The sequence below is a fragment of the Pimephales promelas genome, chromosome 8 (assembly GCF_988280905.1).
Source record: "Pimephales promelas chromosome 8, fPimPro1.hap1.1, whole genome shotgun sequence".
NCBI classification, from domain to species: domain Eukaryota; kingdom Metazoa; phylum Chordata; class Actinopteri; order Cypriniformes; family Leuciscidae; genus Pimephales; species Pimephales promelas.
In genome coordinates, this window is record NC_142776.1 from 21,050,670 (window position 1) to 21,064,747 (window position 14,078).

Genomic DNA, 14,078 nt, shown 5'->3' on the forward strand with positions numbered 1-14,078 from the left:
ACAACCTTGTTCAGCATCTCAGCCAAACAGTTTTTACTGCACTTCATAAAAAGAGCTGGCCAACCTACTGTCCCAGACGCCAGCCTTTAAAAGAACATGATTTACTGTGCCACTCACCCCTAATTGAAACAGTTATGGCAAACTCGTGGCCGTATGCTTGCCAAGCTCTCATCCATTTTTTAAACCTTAGTACCTCTGTCAGAGAGCGCACTGCAAAGTGCAGTTCATCCGATCATCTGTGGCTCTGCAGTCATGTAACACAATTTTTTTCATTTTCTATGTCAGAAAAGTCAAACTATGCCATGATTCATGAGAATTTCATTGCATGCCTCAATTAACTGAGATTCAGCAGGGCAGAAATGTTACATTGTGAATTAATGCTGAGCAGTCTGCCTTGGCGTTAAGTTTTCTCAGAGGGGCATGAGCTGCAGAATTAGGCCAAAACAGAAAATCATAAAACAAATCGACTTATTGAAAATGATTCAACACATTCTCATAGCTAGTCTTTCTCTGTTCCTCACCCCTTTGATAATCGTTTTGTTCGCCGCCTCACACCACCCTGGCGTCAATCTTTGTGTGTAACTGGGTGGATTCTGCCACGAATAATGTAAATAACCCTGTAAACTATTTGACAAGCAAATCTGGTGGCAATTAGGCTGGAGCTGACATGGACTTTATAAAACTGTCACGCACATTCCCCTCTAAGCGTGGCTGGCAACGCACAATGTGACGTGGGTCTTTATGAGCTTGTAAATATAGAAGCTGAAAGAGGCCGTGCGATGGAGGGGGGGTGAGATCATGTGTGAAGTTTCGAAAGAACATTTGGCTCGTGGCTTAACAGGTGGAGGTGCTCGTACCCAGTGCTCTGAAGTTGATCCATATATTTCACATGCAGGTGTTCTGGTTTGAGCCAGGTCAACGCACTGCTTCGGGAACAACTCGAACAAGCCAATGAAGCCAACCAGGCCCTGACAGAGAGCCTGCAGAAGGCACAAGAGGAGGCAGAGCAGAGGGACACACGACTCAGGAGGGAACTTGAGGTGAGAAGGAGGAGGAAAAAGAGACAGAAGGAAGGAAAGAGAGATCTGTAGTGTATGTTTTTTTTATCCAAATCCACAGTTTAAGGAAAATCTTTCCTTAATCCAACCCAATGAAACTCAACTCTGGAACTTCTGGAATTCCACCCTGGTGCCTGTTTTGTCAGTCTGGACACTGTCTTTGTTTTAAATCATTGTTGTGATTTTCTCAGCTGTTGTTTCCTGTGAAAACATTCCAGTCGATTGAAAAAAAAAAGAGTGAGAATTCATTGCTCGGTGAAAACATCTGGTCGTAAGAAGCAGCTCATGTAGTATACAGTCAAGAAAAGTTTACTGTACCGTTTGTGTATAAGTCTATGAGTGTCTGTGCCTAGAAGTCCAAATCTAGTATGTGTTGGTGCATTCATTATTGTTCATACTGTATGTGGGCATTAATAACGGAGACATCTTTAACCTCACACTCTTTGCCACCCCCCACCTCCATTACCAAACCTGCCGACCATATGGCCGTGCTGCTCTCCCGCAGATGAATACCTCCAGAAACAGCCGTGAGCAAGCCCGTGTGCGATCTCTGTGGCGCCAGGCTGCCTTCCTAAGCAGCTCTTTCACTCAGCTGCGGGCCTCCACTGACAGGTGAGTGTAGCTTGTGGCTAGAAACTCTTTCCAATTCCACCACCGTTTATCCCCACTTGGGATCAAAGCGGAGCGGGTCACCTCGGTCACCCCTCACCCATCCTGACTGCATCGTCAAGGGAAACGTGACGGGTAGATTGCCCTTCAGATTAGCCTTGAGCCATCCATCAGAGCCAAGCTTGATGAGGGCTCGGCCTGTGTGATCATTGTTGAGTAATTTGCTGTAATGTGGATTACTCAACACATGGACAGCGGAGAAAACGTTCACGACCCTTACTCAGACACGACACCGTTCAAAGAGTTTATTCCCAGATCACAATATAGTTTCAGCCATCTGGCTCTCGTCAGTTTTGAACGAAACACATTTCCTTGGGAACGTAAGGAAATTGTTGTGTAAGGAAATTTCATTGCTCCTGCTGGTAGTAACAGTTGCTTTGCGCTTCCAGGAGTCTATCGGACATGCGAGCCGAGTTTACGGTGGCTGGCCGTCGTCTTCATACGGCCTGTGTGAATTTGGAGGATAGCATCAGCCAGCCTTGTTCCCCCGTTAGCAGCGGAGTATCAGCACTAGAGAATCAACTGAGAGACAAGCTGAGAGAGGCTATGCAGCTGCAGGCCCGCTTTGATGCAGAGAAAGTAGAACTTAACTCCAGGTACAACATGTCTGTCTGTTTACGCACACGTCCCATTCATTTTTCACCAGTGATATACAAGTTGTGCAGCATGCTGTAATAAACATGTACGGTATTGGCAACTGAGGCTAAATTGTCGTATTCAAAGGATTCCGCAGTGTCATAAATTTCAGCACATATCCCAATGCTTTGAATTGAAGTATTGATGTCGTGAACTCACATCTCCTAGATGACTCATTGTGCATTGTCCTGAGTGCTGACACACAGGGAAGGTCAGCATGGATTGCCTCATCTATCCAACTATGTGGCGTGCCAAAACCAGAGAGAAAAAGTCTCTCTTTATTTGCCGTTCAGTATCCACTACATTCCTTCAATTACTTGTATAATGTGTCAGTGGTCTATGACACTTTCTTTTGAGAGCAGATCCATGGATCTGACAGAGCTGGGATGGGGTCTTCTGATGAATGGAGTCATTGCTGCTTCTCTCTTCTAGATCTTTTCATCAGTGACAGTTTTATAATGGAGAGAGCAGAGATCACTCTCCAATTTGATATATGAACTTTTAGCTGAGCTTTATTACAGAGAGAAGAAAGGGCCATAAACAAATGAGGATCAAATAAGTGCACTATAGAATGTTTGATCATTTTGCCTCAACCGAGTTCATGTTGCGCACATTGTTTTTTTTTTTTCATATTGTGATAGTATGTGTGTTCATGTTCAGAACCTCATACTTAAAGTCGGTACCTGTTTCTACTTGCAGAGTACAACATCAAATAAGGGTGTGCTCTTTTTCATAAAGGAATAGTACACACATTTTTTTTTTAATTCTATCATCATTTACACACCCTCATGTCACTGCAAATCTAGTGTGTATGACTTTCTTTCTATTGTGGACACACACAAAAAGAGAAATTCTAAAGACTTGTGATGATCTTTTTTTTTCCACACAATTTCAAGGAATGTGAGCTAATGCTTTGAACCTTCAAAAGAAACAATTAAATCAAAAATAACATAAAAGATATCCACACGATTCTGCTGCTAAATAGACAAAACAGACAAACATTTAAGTAGTTGTTATTCGCTGATGATCTTCCCTTACAGTGAACCAAATAGCAACCGGATCTTTGAGAATCATATCAGTAATATCTCAGACCAGTTTTGTGAATAAGATCAATGGATAAATTAAAACATTGTACTTTTCTACTTCTCACATAAATGTGTCAAAGAGAGATTTTATGAATGCCAAGATTTTTAGTGAATGATGGCCTAATTTCAGTGTGTTACTCACAAATCTTTCATATGGCTTTAGAAGACTTGGAACACTGCAAACAAGTCATTTCATCCACTTTTATGATACTTTAATATTATGATATGCAAAGCCTAACATGTGCATATATGTGCAGAATCCTGGAATTGGGTGAAATGGTGAAGCAGCTGCGGGCACAGAACAGTGACAAGGAGAGTAATCTGGCAGCACTGCGGAGCAGCTTGGACAGGATGGTGAGCAGTGATACAGAAGAATAATGTGTTGCTAGAATCATTCATTGGGAAGGGTAGTGATAAAATCGATCACTTCCATAATTGTCTGGATGTGGTTGTTTAGGCACAAACTATCATCATTTGGTGGAAAGGCTTTTTGTACCACTGCCCCAACTCTCTGGAAAAGTCTATTCCCCAACACATCCGCAACCTTTTACCATTTCACGATTTCAAACCCCACCTTAAAACATATTTTTTGCTACTTGTTTCCCTGACCCCTGACTCTATGATCTGATTTCTATGTTTATGTACCACTATCTATTATGTTATCCATCTCAATTTATTTGTATTGTTTCTACGCCATGTTTCTATGTCATGTTTATTTGTACTTAAGCAACCTTGAGTTTCCTGAAGAAAGCCGTTATATAATAAACATATATATACTGTATATATATATATATATATATAATATGTTTATATATATATATATATATATATATGTATATAACATATTATTATTACGATTATTATTATTATTATTATTATTATTAAGAAACTGCACTTTGACCTGAATGCTTTCCTGCATAGGAAATAAATCGGTCCGAAGACAGAACCGAGAGGGATGCCTTGCGCAACGAGATCAGCAGTCTGCAGCAGATACTCCACAACATTAATCAGGTTTACTGAACATGATTATGATAATCTGGGCCAGATGTACTTAACATGAAACAAGTTATTGATATTAGCGTAAATCAAGACATAATGCAGAGGTTCTGCTTGTAAAGGGTCATGGATTTTAAATTCAAATCAAATCTTGTGGTAACTACATTAATGATAAAACATTTTAATGTGATATTTCAGAAATATTTACTCATCTACTGTTTTCTCTGTTAGGTTGTTTGTGGAGAGTGTTCCTCAGAGTCATCAAGAGAGGAGCACGACTCTGTTTTAGCAGGATCTATTTCCTCTTCTCAACGAGACATCATTCTGATAGCAGTGCAGAGAGCCCTCTTACAGCGACAGGCACAGATTCAGGTTTGCAAACCTCCTGTACACAATGGTGTCAACACCCCTAAATCATGGATGAAGGGAATTATTTTCTCTCTTTAGCAAACCGACTCCAACATAGCAACATTGGCACAACCATTGGTTTTAATTTTTGGCTAGACTGTTTGTTTTCTGGAAAGATATTTTCTGTTTAGTGCCGATAGTGGGACAGAAATCACACACTTTAAATACGAAAACTAAATACGGTTTCATTAGTTCGCTTATTGTGTTTCCCAAATAGTTTACTCTGCTATCACAAAAAGTATGTAATTTACACAACTAAATGACAATGTCTATCCACCCAAAGGAGCAGCAAGCACGTCTAGAAGCTTCCCAAGAGCAGGTTGCCACCTTGCGAGATCAGCTGTATGTGGGGGAAGATAAAATCAGAAGCCTGGAACAAAGAATACGGGAAATGCAGCAAGAGAACCAACTATTGGAGAGAGCTGAGGAGGACAGCACAAGAGATGCCCAGAGATACCGCACCTCACTGGGCATAATAACCAGGTAGAGTCTACTGCTGATTAAAAAAAGGATGCCATTGTTCAATGCCAATGTAACCTGCACAAAAGAGTTTCTTACTGAACATTGTACCCTCTACTTTTACATCAGTATTTTTCTATAGAGTTTTTTAGTCATGACATCATTTTGTAGGCCAATTCACAAAGCTAATTAATAGATATCTGTGTATTTTATATATATATTATATTGATATCAAATGTTAATAATCCCAGTTACCTTTTCATAGTTAAATAAAAAAAAGTTTTATATTCTTTTACTATACTATGCAATTAATGTTCTTTTTATCAAAAGCTAGCATAAATCTCATCAAGTTTTACATTTATTCCAAAATAATAACTGAACGCAATAACAATTTAAACAATATGTTTTATTTGTGAACTGATGTTCAGCTGTTTTTTCATCAGTCATCAAGCTCTGTAAACACTGGTCACAGTCACAAAGATATGCCTTTAAGTTCACCAAGCTCACTAAAAAAAAAAACCCCACAGTCATCATGTGTTTTTGGCCATTTCAAGTCTGTTTTTGATGTGACATAAATCAGTGATATCTAAGTAGCTGAGGAGTTTACTTTTAAATTAGTCTTCCCGTTAACACCATCATTTTGTTCATTCAGACACGAAAACAAGAGGCAGGATTTATCACGCAAACCAATCATATCCAATCGTGTCCAATCATAGCTTGATGGAGGCATTGCCTCCTCTTAAGTGACTTTCCCCCATTCATTCTTATTTACCTCCCATCAAGCCCACCACACACTTTAAGGTCTGTTAAAACTCAATGGGCTCAGGGGAGGCACGTGGACTCCCGTTGTAACTTTACCTGCTGGTGTTGCTGTTGGACAGTGTTCTTTTGGAAAAACGAGTGTTCTTATAAAAATTTTAATGTCACATTTTATAATATTTGCGTTGTTTTATTTTTATAATGGATTATTTTCTCATCCAATTTTTTAAGGAGGCACTGCCTCCCTTGCCTCCTCAGATGAAACGCCTCTGCAACAGATGTTCGTGATTTATGATTCTCATTCATCAAGCATTCAAACTCACATCTATTTAGTAGTTGTAAGACAAATTTAGTGGAACTCAAATTTAGTCCAAATTTAGAGGCTCAAACTAATGCGTATAGCCCAAAGGCTTTAAATTTGGTAGGGACATGTCTCTACCAATATCAAACAACTACTGCATTTTCCCTAACAATCATTTTGAACAAACAAATAATTACAATATATTCATATATAGCCATATATATAGTGTCCATGAGTGTCTTATGGGTTTGATTGTTTTATTTAACTTTAAACCAAGAAAAGTCTCATTGAGATAAATAAATACACACACACACACACACACACACATATATATATATACATTTTTCCCTTGAAATCCCTCGATTGCCCCTGGCTCAAATTTAGTTCTCTACTCTCAACTCTCTTAAGTATATAAGGATAATAGGCTTAGCTGCACCTTAAATGGGTCATACCTTTGACATTACATGAGCTTAGAATTATAAGGTTCTATCTTGAGTTTCGAAATTGAGTTTTTGACATAATCTGATCCATTAGGTGTTTATTAATGCCTGTGTGGTGTTATTTTTGTAAAAAAAAAAAAAAAAAAAGATTAATAGATAAAGCTATAATAGAATATTATACTACATAACAGTTTTGCCAGCTGGGATGTAAAAACTTTGATGCTCAATATCTCAGAACTACCCTAAACAGAGATAGAACCTTATAATTCTAAGCTCACGATTACCTGAGAAGTTAAAGTAATATACTAGAAACCCCCGCTTGTTAAATGACATGTATTTATTGCATGGATGGAGCAAGAACATAACTAGTATTTAAAATGCACTTGCAGTTCAGTTGAATTATAAAGTTTACCCTGAATGTGCTGGATAAAGAAAACTGTTTGCTGAAATATCTAAACAATTAACAACATGGATGTGATGTACAGCATCATTATGATGGTAGACTAAAAAGCTGAATAAATTTCAGATTCTTTCAGTTGCTGAAAACTGCTATTATGTCCCCTCCAATGTCAAAATCAAACCTACATCCCTGAAGAGCTACATACCCCATCACAACTGTCCCTTTCTTTCTCCCTTCCTAGTGAAAAGGGAGAGTTTGAGAGGCAGTTCTTAGCCCTGAAGCAGCAGCTGGAATGCGCACAATCAGAACAGGAAGGTTTGCGAAGCTCCTCTCTGGATGTTCAGAGGCAGAGAGACCTCCTGAGGCAGCAGAGGGAGGACCTGGAGAGGCAGCTGGCTCGAGAACGCTCTGAATCTGAGAGGGGGTATGGCATTGCGAAACCTTAAACCCCTTGACTTCCTTCTTGGCCCTTGTTTATTTCCCTGTCCTATTGTTTACAGTCAGTATCACTAGCACATGTTGTCCTTAAAGTAGCCTTGAATCAAGACAGAATAGTATTTTTATTTTTATTTTTTTCAAATTAAACATGAAGATGTATAATGCATTTATTTTACTGGTTAGGTTAAAGGTAACAACCTGTTATTATGTACTGTATATTGATGAGAATTATTTTGGATGTCATTTTTAACATAGATTTTTAACTGCTCAGATGAGGAAATATCATTGACGAGTGTATTTATAGAAGGATATTTGCTTGTATATGTTTGTGTACACGAGTATGTAAATGTGTTTACATTAATATTATGTTTTGTTTGTATGTATAGTTTGTCATGGGACTGAATTGGTTGTTCTGCAATAGTGTGCTTAGGTTTCCATTTGCTTTTGTGCCGTCTTGACTGCATACAGATCGAAAAGTGTGTATTTATGTCTTGACAATTTGTGTGCATTGTTTTGTACAGACGACACACTCTAGAGCAGTTGGAGTTGAGACACTCAGATGTGCGTAAAGAGCTGGTCACACTAAAGGAAGCTCTGAGTCAGCTGACTTTACAGAAAGAGGTTCTAGAGGACGAAAAGAGCAGTCTCGCACAGGCTCTCTCTAGGGTACACATTCACACAAAATGCACATTCACTAACCTTCCCACTTCTTCACTCATCCATTTACTCCCACTCATTCGTTCCATCACACTCACTCACCTGCTCACTTACTAATTCACTCACTCCATCACTTTTTCATACTCTCACACATTTTCATTTTTCATGTTAGGCACTCACTAACATATTCTCTCAAAATGCTCATTCACTCCATTTTTTCATTGTCACTCCATAAAACATTATCTTCAACCACTCTCATTCAGTCACTTTTTTATTCACATACTGAATTTACATATTTCATTCATCTTAACAACACCTGATCTAAGTCTGTATAAAACTGTTCTCACCTCCATGTTCCTACAGTGAATTACATCCAGTCATAAAACTGTTTACCCAGTTTTGCATTATTTATCCATTAAGTAAACAGAGTTTTTTTTTCCCTGTCAAATGTCCAACTCAGTTGTTGAATTACTGGAAACTCAGTTTACTTTGACCTTGGGTGAGTAATGTAGCTCTGCTTATTTGTAGTGGTTTATATTTACCATGTAAAACTGCCTTTGTAAGATTTTTCATCACTTGCTCTGTCTAGCTTACAGTTTTTCCACACTTCCTCCGTTTTACCACAGGTCATTTTGGGGACAAAATGTAATGGTTGAACTCCAGTACTATTAAACAGCTCTGAAAACATATTTTACCCTGACCGCTGATTACAAAATAAATGCCGGTTACGTGAACTTGGTAGCTAATGATTGTATGTAGCCAAACTTCCCACTGATGTTTGTACTGCCTCCCTGTAGGCCGAGGCCCAGAATTCTGAGCAGGAACTGGCGCTCACTAAACTACGAAGTGAAGATGCAGCGCTACAGGACTCCCTGGCCAAGATGGGAGCACTGAGTGAGGGATTGGCTAAAGATAAAGTCGAATTGAACCGTCTTCTCCTACAGGTCAGTGTGGAACTGTATAGTGTGTTTAGTGTTACTCACTATGTTTGTGTGTTCTTTTAAGGCCAGCTATAGATTAGTATTCTATATAAAACGGTTAGTTCGAATCCTTGATTCTGATTGGTCAAGAGCTGTGCTTTATTCACGATAAAACACGGCTATGACCGCTTCACCCAACGGTTCTATTGATCGCTGCACAACACTGCAGTTTATGTTGTTTTTATTTGAGCTTTCATGCATTTTACACATTGAAACGGTGTTGCTGTTCACGCTCAGGGACTATTTTTTCTAGCGGAAGGAAGGGTTTTAGTGATTTTACTTCAAGAAAGTTGCACTAATACATGTTTTTTTTTTACTTTAATATTGTGTGTCAACCGTTTTATAAAAGCAATAAGGTACTCGGGGCAAGTGCTGGGTCGTGAATAAGTAACCCGCCCTTCAGCCATTACTTATTCACGATACAGCACAGCCTCTCGTACCTTATTGCTTACTTAAATAATCTCAATTGTTTATATATATATATATATATTTAACTTATTCAGTTTTATTTTAAGGAAAGAAAATAAGATGGATGGGGGGTGGGGGGTGCCTTCTCCACACGCAAGGTCTCTCGCTTGCCGTGCGCGCGCGTGGTTTCGAGCACAACATCGGTCTTGCATGCACGATCGCCAAAGGCGTCAATTTCGGCGGGGACGCGTCTTTAGTCATTCAGATTTCGTCATTAGTCATTTTGTACCCACCAATTTTGGAAACATTGAGGCGCTGTTTTTTTTGTTGAGAAAAAAGTTTATTCAAAGTAATGCGCCTTATTCACGGCAGCGCCATCTTTGATTTTTAATGAGAATGAAAGTGAGGCTGTGAGGGATAGACATGCATCTCTTCAATGGGCTGTATTGTTATTTAATGTGTTTTCGTTTTGTTCTGCTCATGAAACACTGGAAAAATATCTTTCCAAGAAATTTTAGTTGACAAAAAACTCCCGACAATATAAGCTGTGGAAAATTCTAAGTAATCTAGGAGCTTTATTCAGCTTTTTACAGCGTATGCCATTGGAAACACGGTAAGTCTAAGCCTCACAGCCTCACTTTCATACCTGTCATGGCGCTGCCCTGAATAAGGTCTATCCACAAGTTTCCGAGGGGCGCTCATGTGAAAAAATAAAGTGGGTGAAACTTCCGGTGAGGCGGCGGAAGTAGCATTCCAATGGTATTTTGTGTGTTAGTTAGCGAAGAGGCTAGCTGTTTTTCTGAGAATTATTTTACTATTTAAAGACGCCAATCTTTATGAGAGATGTCGTTACGGAGCTCAGGAACAACATATGCTGTTCGCGGTTGTATGTATAACCGGACTAAACTAATTCTGTGGCTTAAACGTGATTGTTTTGAACATAAGCTGAAAACGAAATCAGAGTGATCCTGCCATAGCCCGTCTCTGATCCTGCCAACGACTGTAGTTTCCATCACTTCCCAAAAGACGACGAATCTTCCTGTGTATATTTGTTTAAATTCTTAATATTCCATAAACTCTATCAGCATGTGATTGGCTGTTCGCTACTGATGTTACAGCTAAACTCAGGATTAAAGCCTGTGTTGACAGAATACCAAATGTGCCAGTTAATGTATTCAAGTAGCACATTCATTTATAATTTTGAATAAACTCCAAAGCACAATGACTAAGTGTGTATTTTTTATTATAATTGTTTGTCAGCTCGCACAACTGTCTGTCACCATGCCTTGATGAGTATTGATTATTAATAATGTTATTATAATACTCCCAATCAACTGCTGCGGAGGGTAAAGGTACTGTTATTTCAATCTTTTTAATTTCGTAGAGGTTGTGTTCCCACATTGTTAGCTAGTTTGGATCGCTATAACTTGAATGACTGTCAACTGTTGAATGTAGCGCTGTCAAGTAGCGCTTTGTTTACTTCAAACCGGAAGTTGCGCCCACTTTTGACGCAAGGCCTCATGGGGCGTAGGAAACTTGTGGATAACAAAAGAATAGCCTTAAATATATTACATTAACTGTATCAGTTATTTTGTTTATTTTGATAAAATTTGACATTGGAATGAAAGTTCAATTTGTTTATGGCGTACATTTTGAAACAACTTTTCCTGTGAAGCTGGTTGACAAAGGAAGAGTCTGGTATGGACACTAACATAAGAGAAAGAATCCACATCACTACATATGATGGCGACCAGCAGATCTTTTCATATTTATCATCTCATTTATCATAAAGATATTGTTTTTGATCTATCTGCTTCCAGGTCGAGACCGAAAAGTCAGAGCTTGGCGAACGCAGGCGGGAGGCAGAGCAAGACCGAGCGGCAGTCAGAGAGGAGCTCGCTCGACTTCAGCAGGAGCTATTAGATCTGACAGCAGAGAAGCGTGGTCTGGAGGCCTCAAACATTCACCTCCAAGAGGCCCGAGTGACCCTAGATGCGGAGTACAACATCCTGCAGAGGGAGAAAAACTCAGCCCTCGAACAACAAGCCCAGGTCAGCTGCTCTCATCCTCACAAAATGATTGGGTGTGTGCCCCATTACCCAGCATGATTCACAGCACTCAGCTGTGCTCTGATGGGTCTTGTTGTCACATTAAAAAGCCAAGGGAAGATATTGGACCCATCTGCCATGGTACTCAACACCTTCCTCTAAGAGTTCCAAATATGAGTCTTGGCCCAAGTGTGTGTTTTATGAGTGGCAAAGGAATTGAATGAGTGAGGCGAAGGGGATCTTGAGTACAAATGAAGGACAGGAAGCCTAGAGAGATAGATATTACAGACGGGCAATATCACAGTGAGAGAGAATAAGTGAGAAAGGCCGTAAATCATAAGCTTGATCTGTCTGCTAGCAGCTTTGCAACAGACAGTGTGTAATTCTCTTTTGTCTACACCTACCGTAATGTTTTACAGAGGTGTCACTATGTTAAAACTGTAGTGTTTTTAAGTTGTTATAAATCACTGGATCTTAATGCCATCTCCAGTTTTACACAGTCTTGAAGATATATTGTAAGTTATTAGGCCATTATTTGCAACATTTCCCTGTTTAACTTGCTGCTTTTTCGTTTGACCTGCTTGGCAGTACATTGAACTAAAATTTCCTTTGGTTTGCTAGCAAAACGGTTTAGTGCAGGCTCAGTGGGGAAAGTTTTAACATATCAGGAAAATATTTGGACAGCACGCTGTTCCTAAGTGGTCATTTACTGGCAAAATGTAGGATCTGACGTGATTGACAATCAACCGAATTATTAGTTATTGTCTGAGTGAGTCACAATCATGACGTTGATTTACTATCAGCCAACAGTGGATTTCCTGTCCATTTCTTCGAATGGAAATGTTCTTTCTTGTCACAAACAAAAAAAAGTAATGCTTCCATGTACATGTGTGTGTTTTGTGTAGGTCAGTAAGCAGAAGCAAGCCATGCAGGAACAATTAAGTGCATGTCGTAGAGAAATGGAGCTGAGCGCTGCCTCGCTGCAGAAGACTTGCAAAGAGAGAGATGAACTGGCAAGAGACAAAGGCAATCTCACAGTGCAACTCACCTCAGAGCAACGTAAATCCAAGGCCCTGGCCCAAGAACTGGCCGCTCTGCGGTGAGTCAATGTGTTTTAGTGCAAGTAGTATTTGGTGTATTAATGTGTTTATATGGGCTAAGTGTTTGTATTTATGTTGGAGGTTTGCAGGGAAAGTAAAACACCTGTGTTTTTTGAGTAATTATCAATTGGGCCTTTTCAATCATGTAGCTCTACCTAGTTTCACTAAGTTTCTTCTGTGAGAGTATCACCGTGAGATTAACGGTGTATTCACACCAGGAAAGTCCGATAGTTCACTTGCTTTGGACCGGACCAAATGAATTTTTTTTTTTTTTTTTTTTTTTTTTTTTTTTTTTTTGCTACGGTTCGCTTTCACACTGCTCTTTTTGCAAGTGAACCAAAATTTGTAAACCAAACACACGTGTGCTAAGGTCGTCCGTTCATTGGACAAGGATTCTCAAGGGAAATCAGGAAGTGCAAAAAAGGCTCAGCATGGAGATATTTCCATATATTTCATACTGCAATATTTGTTCTTTTACTAATTTTGTGTTAATTCTGTACAAACGCAATATGAAGAAACTAATGAGTATCATATGATACAATGTCATCTATACGATGTTGTAATTCGGATTTTGAGAAGTGTAACGTTTGAGTGGCTCTATAAACGCGGGGAAATACGACAACTCTCGTCTCTCGTGCATCTTTTCATTCGACCATCTACTGTTTTTTTTTTTATCTCTGGGCAACATCTCAACTTTGCGTTACAAGTGGCACTGCACAGAAGACGGAGAAGGTATAAAGTTTTCATTCATAGAGAGGGGCTATGTTCACTCATTCAAATAATGAGATTCGTATTGTGTACTAACAAGTGCTGTCAATGTTAACGCTTGCGATTAAGTTTGTCCAGTTTAACGTAAATTAACGCATCATCATCCTTGTATTGTAACTATCCTTACATTAATAATAATAATAATTCATTACATTTATATATAGAATTTTTCTCGGCACTCGCTTTAAGGGGGAAACTCGTCAACCACCACCAAAAGGTGGTGAACTGCAAATGCTTTATGAACTGCAAATGATTTTTTTTTTTGCATCTTTGCGCGATTAGACATTCACACACGACGCGCAGAAAGACGCGCAATATTCTCTTTCGACGCAGTGCTTTCTTGCAATTGGGTCGGTTCATGTTCACACCGTAAACGAACCGTACCAGAGTTTGTTTGGTCCGCACCCGAGTTCGATTGCTGTATTCACACCTGCCCAAAAGGTCCGCACCAAGGGGGCAAACGAACTA

General features: G+C 39.3%; 1 protein-coding gene across 3 annotated transcripts in view; it reads left to right on the plus strand.

The window, feature by feature from the left end:
* Positions 1 to 14,078, plus strand: part of crocc2 (ciliary rootlet coiled-coil, rootletin family member 2) — a 60,136-nt gene that overhangs the window by 29,976 nt on the left and 16,082 nt on the right. For all 3 annotated transcript variants that reach the window (XM_089134142.1, XM_089134143.1, XM_039691415.2), the window contains 12 exons: positions 896 to 1,040; positions 1,564 to 1,670; positions 2,117 to 2,323; positions 3,706 to 3,802; positions 4,370 to 4,459; positions 4,676 to 4,816; positions 5,136 to 5,335; positions 7,453 to 7,635; positions 8,171 to 8,315; positions 9,104 to 9,250; positions 11,515 to 11,745; positions 12,648 to 12,841. In XM_089134142.1, coding sequence (XP_088990268.1) covers positions 896 to 1,040; positions 1,564 to 1,670; positions 2,117 to 2,323; positions 3,706 to 3,802; positions 4,370 to 4,459; positions 4,676 to 4,816; positions 5,136 to 5,335; positions 7,453 to 7,635; positions 8,171 to 8,315; positions 9,104 to 9,250; positions 11,515 to 11,745; positions 12,648 to 12,841 — 1,887 coding nt within the window. The remainder of the gene's footprint in view (positions 1 to 895; positions 1,041 to 1,563; positions 1,671 to 2,116; positions 2,324 to 3,705; positions 3,803 to 4,369; positions 4,460 to 4,675; positions 4,817 to 5,135; positions 5,336 to 7,452; positions 7,636 to 8,170; positions 8,316 to 9,103; positions 9,251 to 11,514; positions 11,746 to 12,647; positions 12,842 to 14,078) is intronic.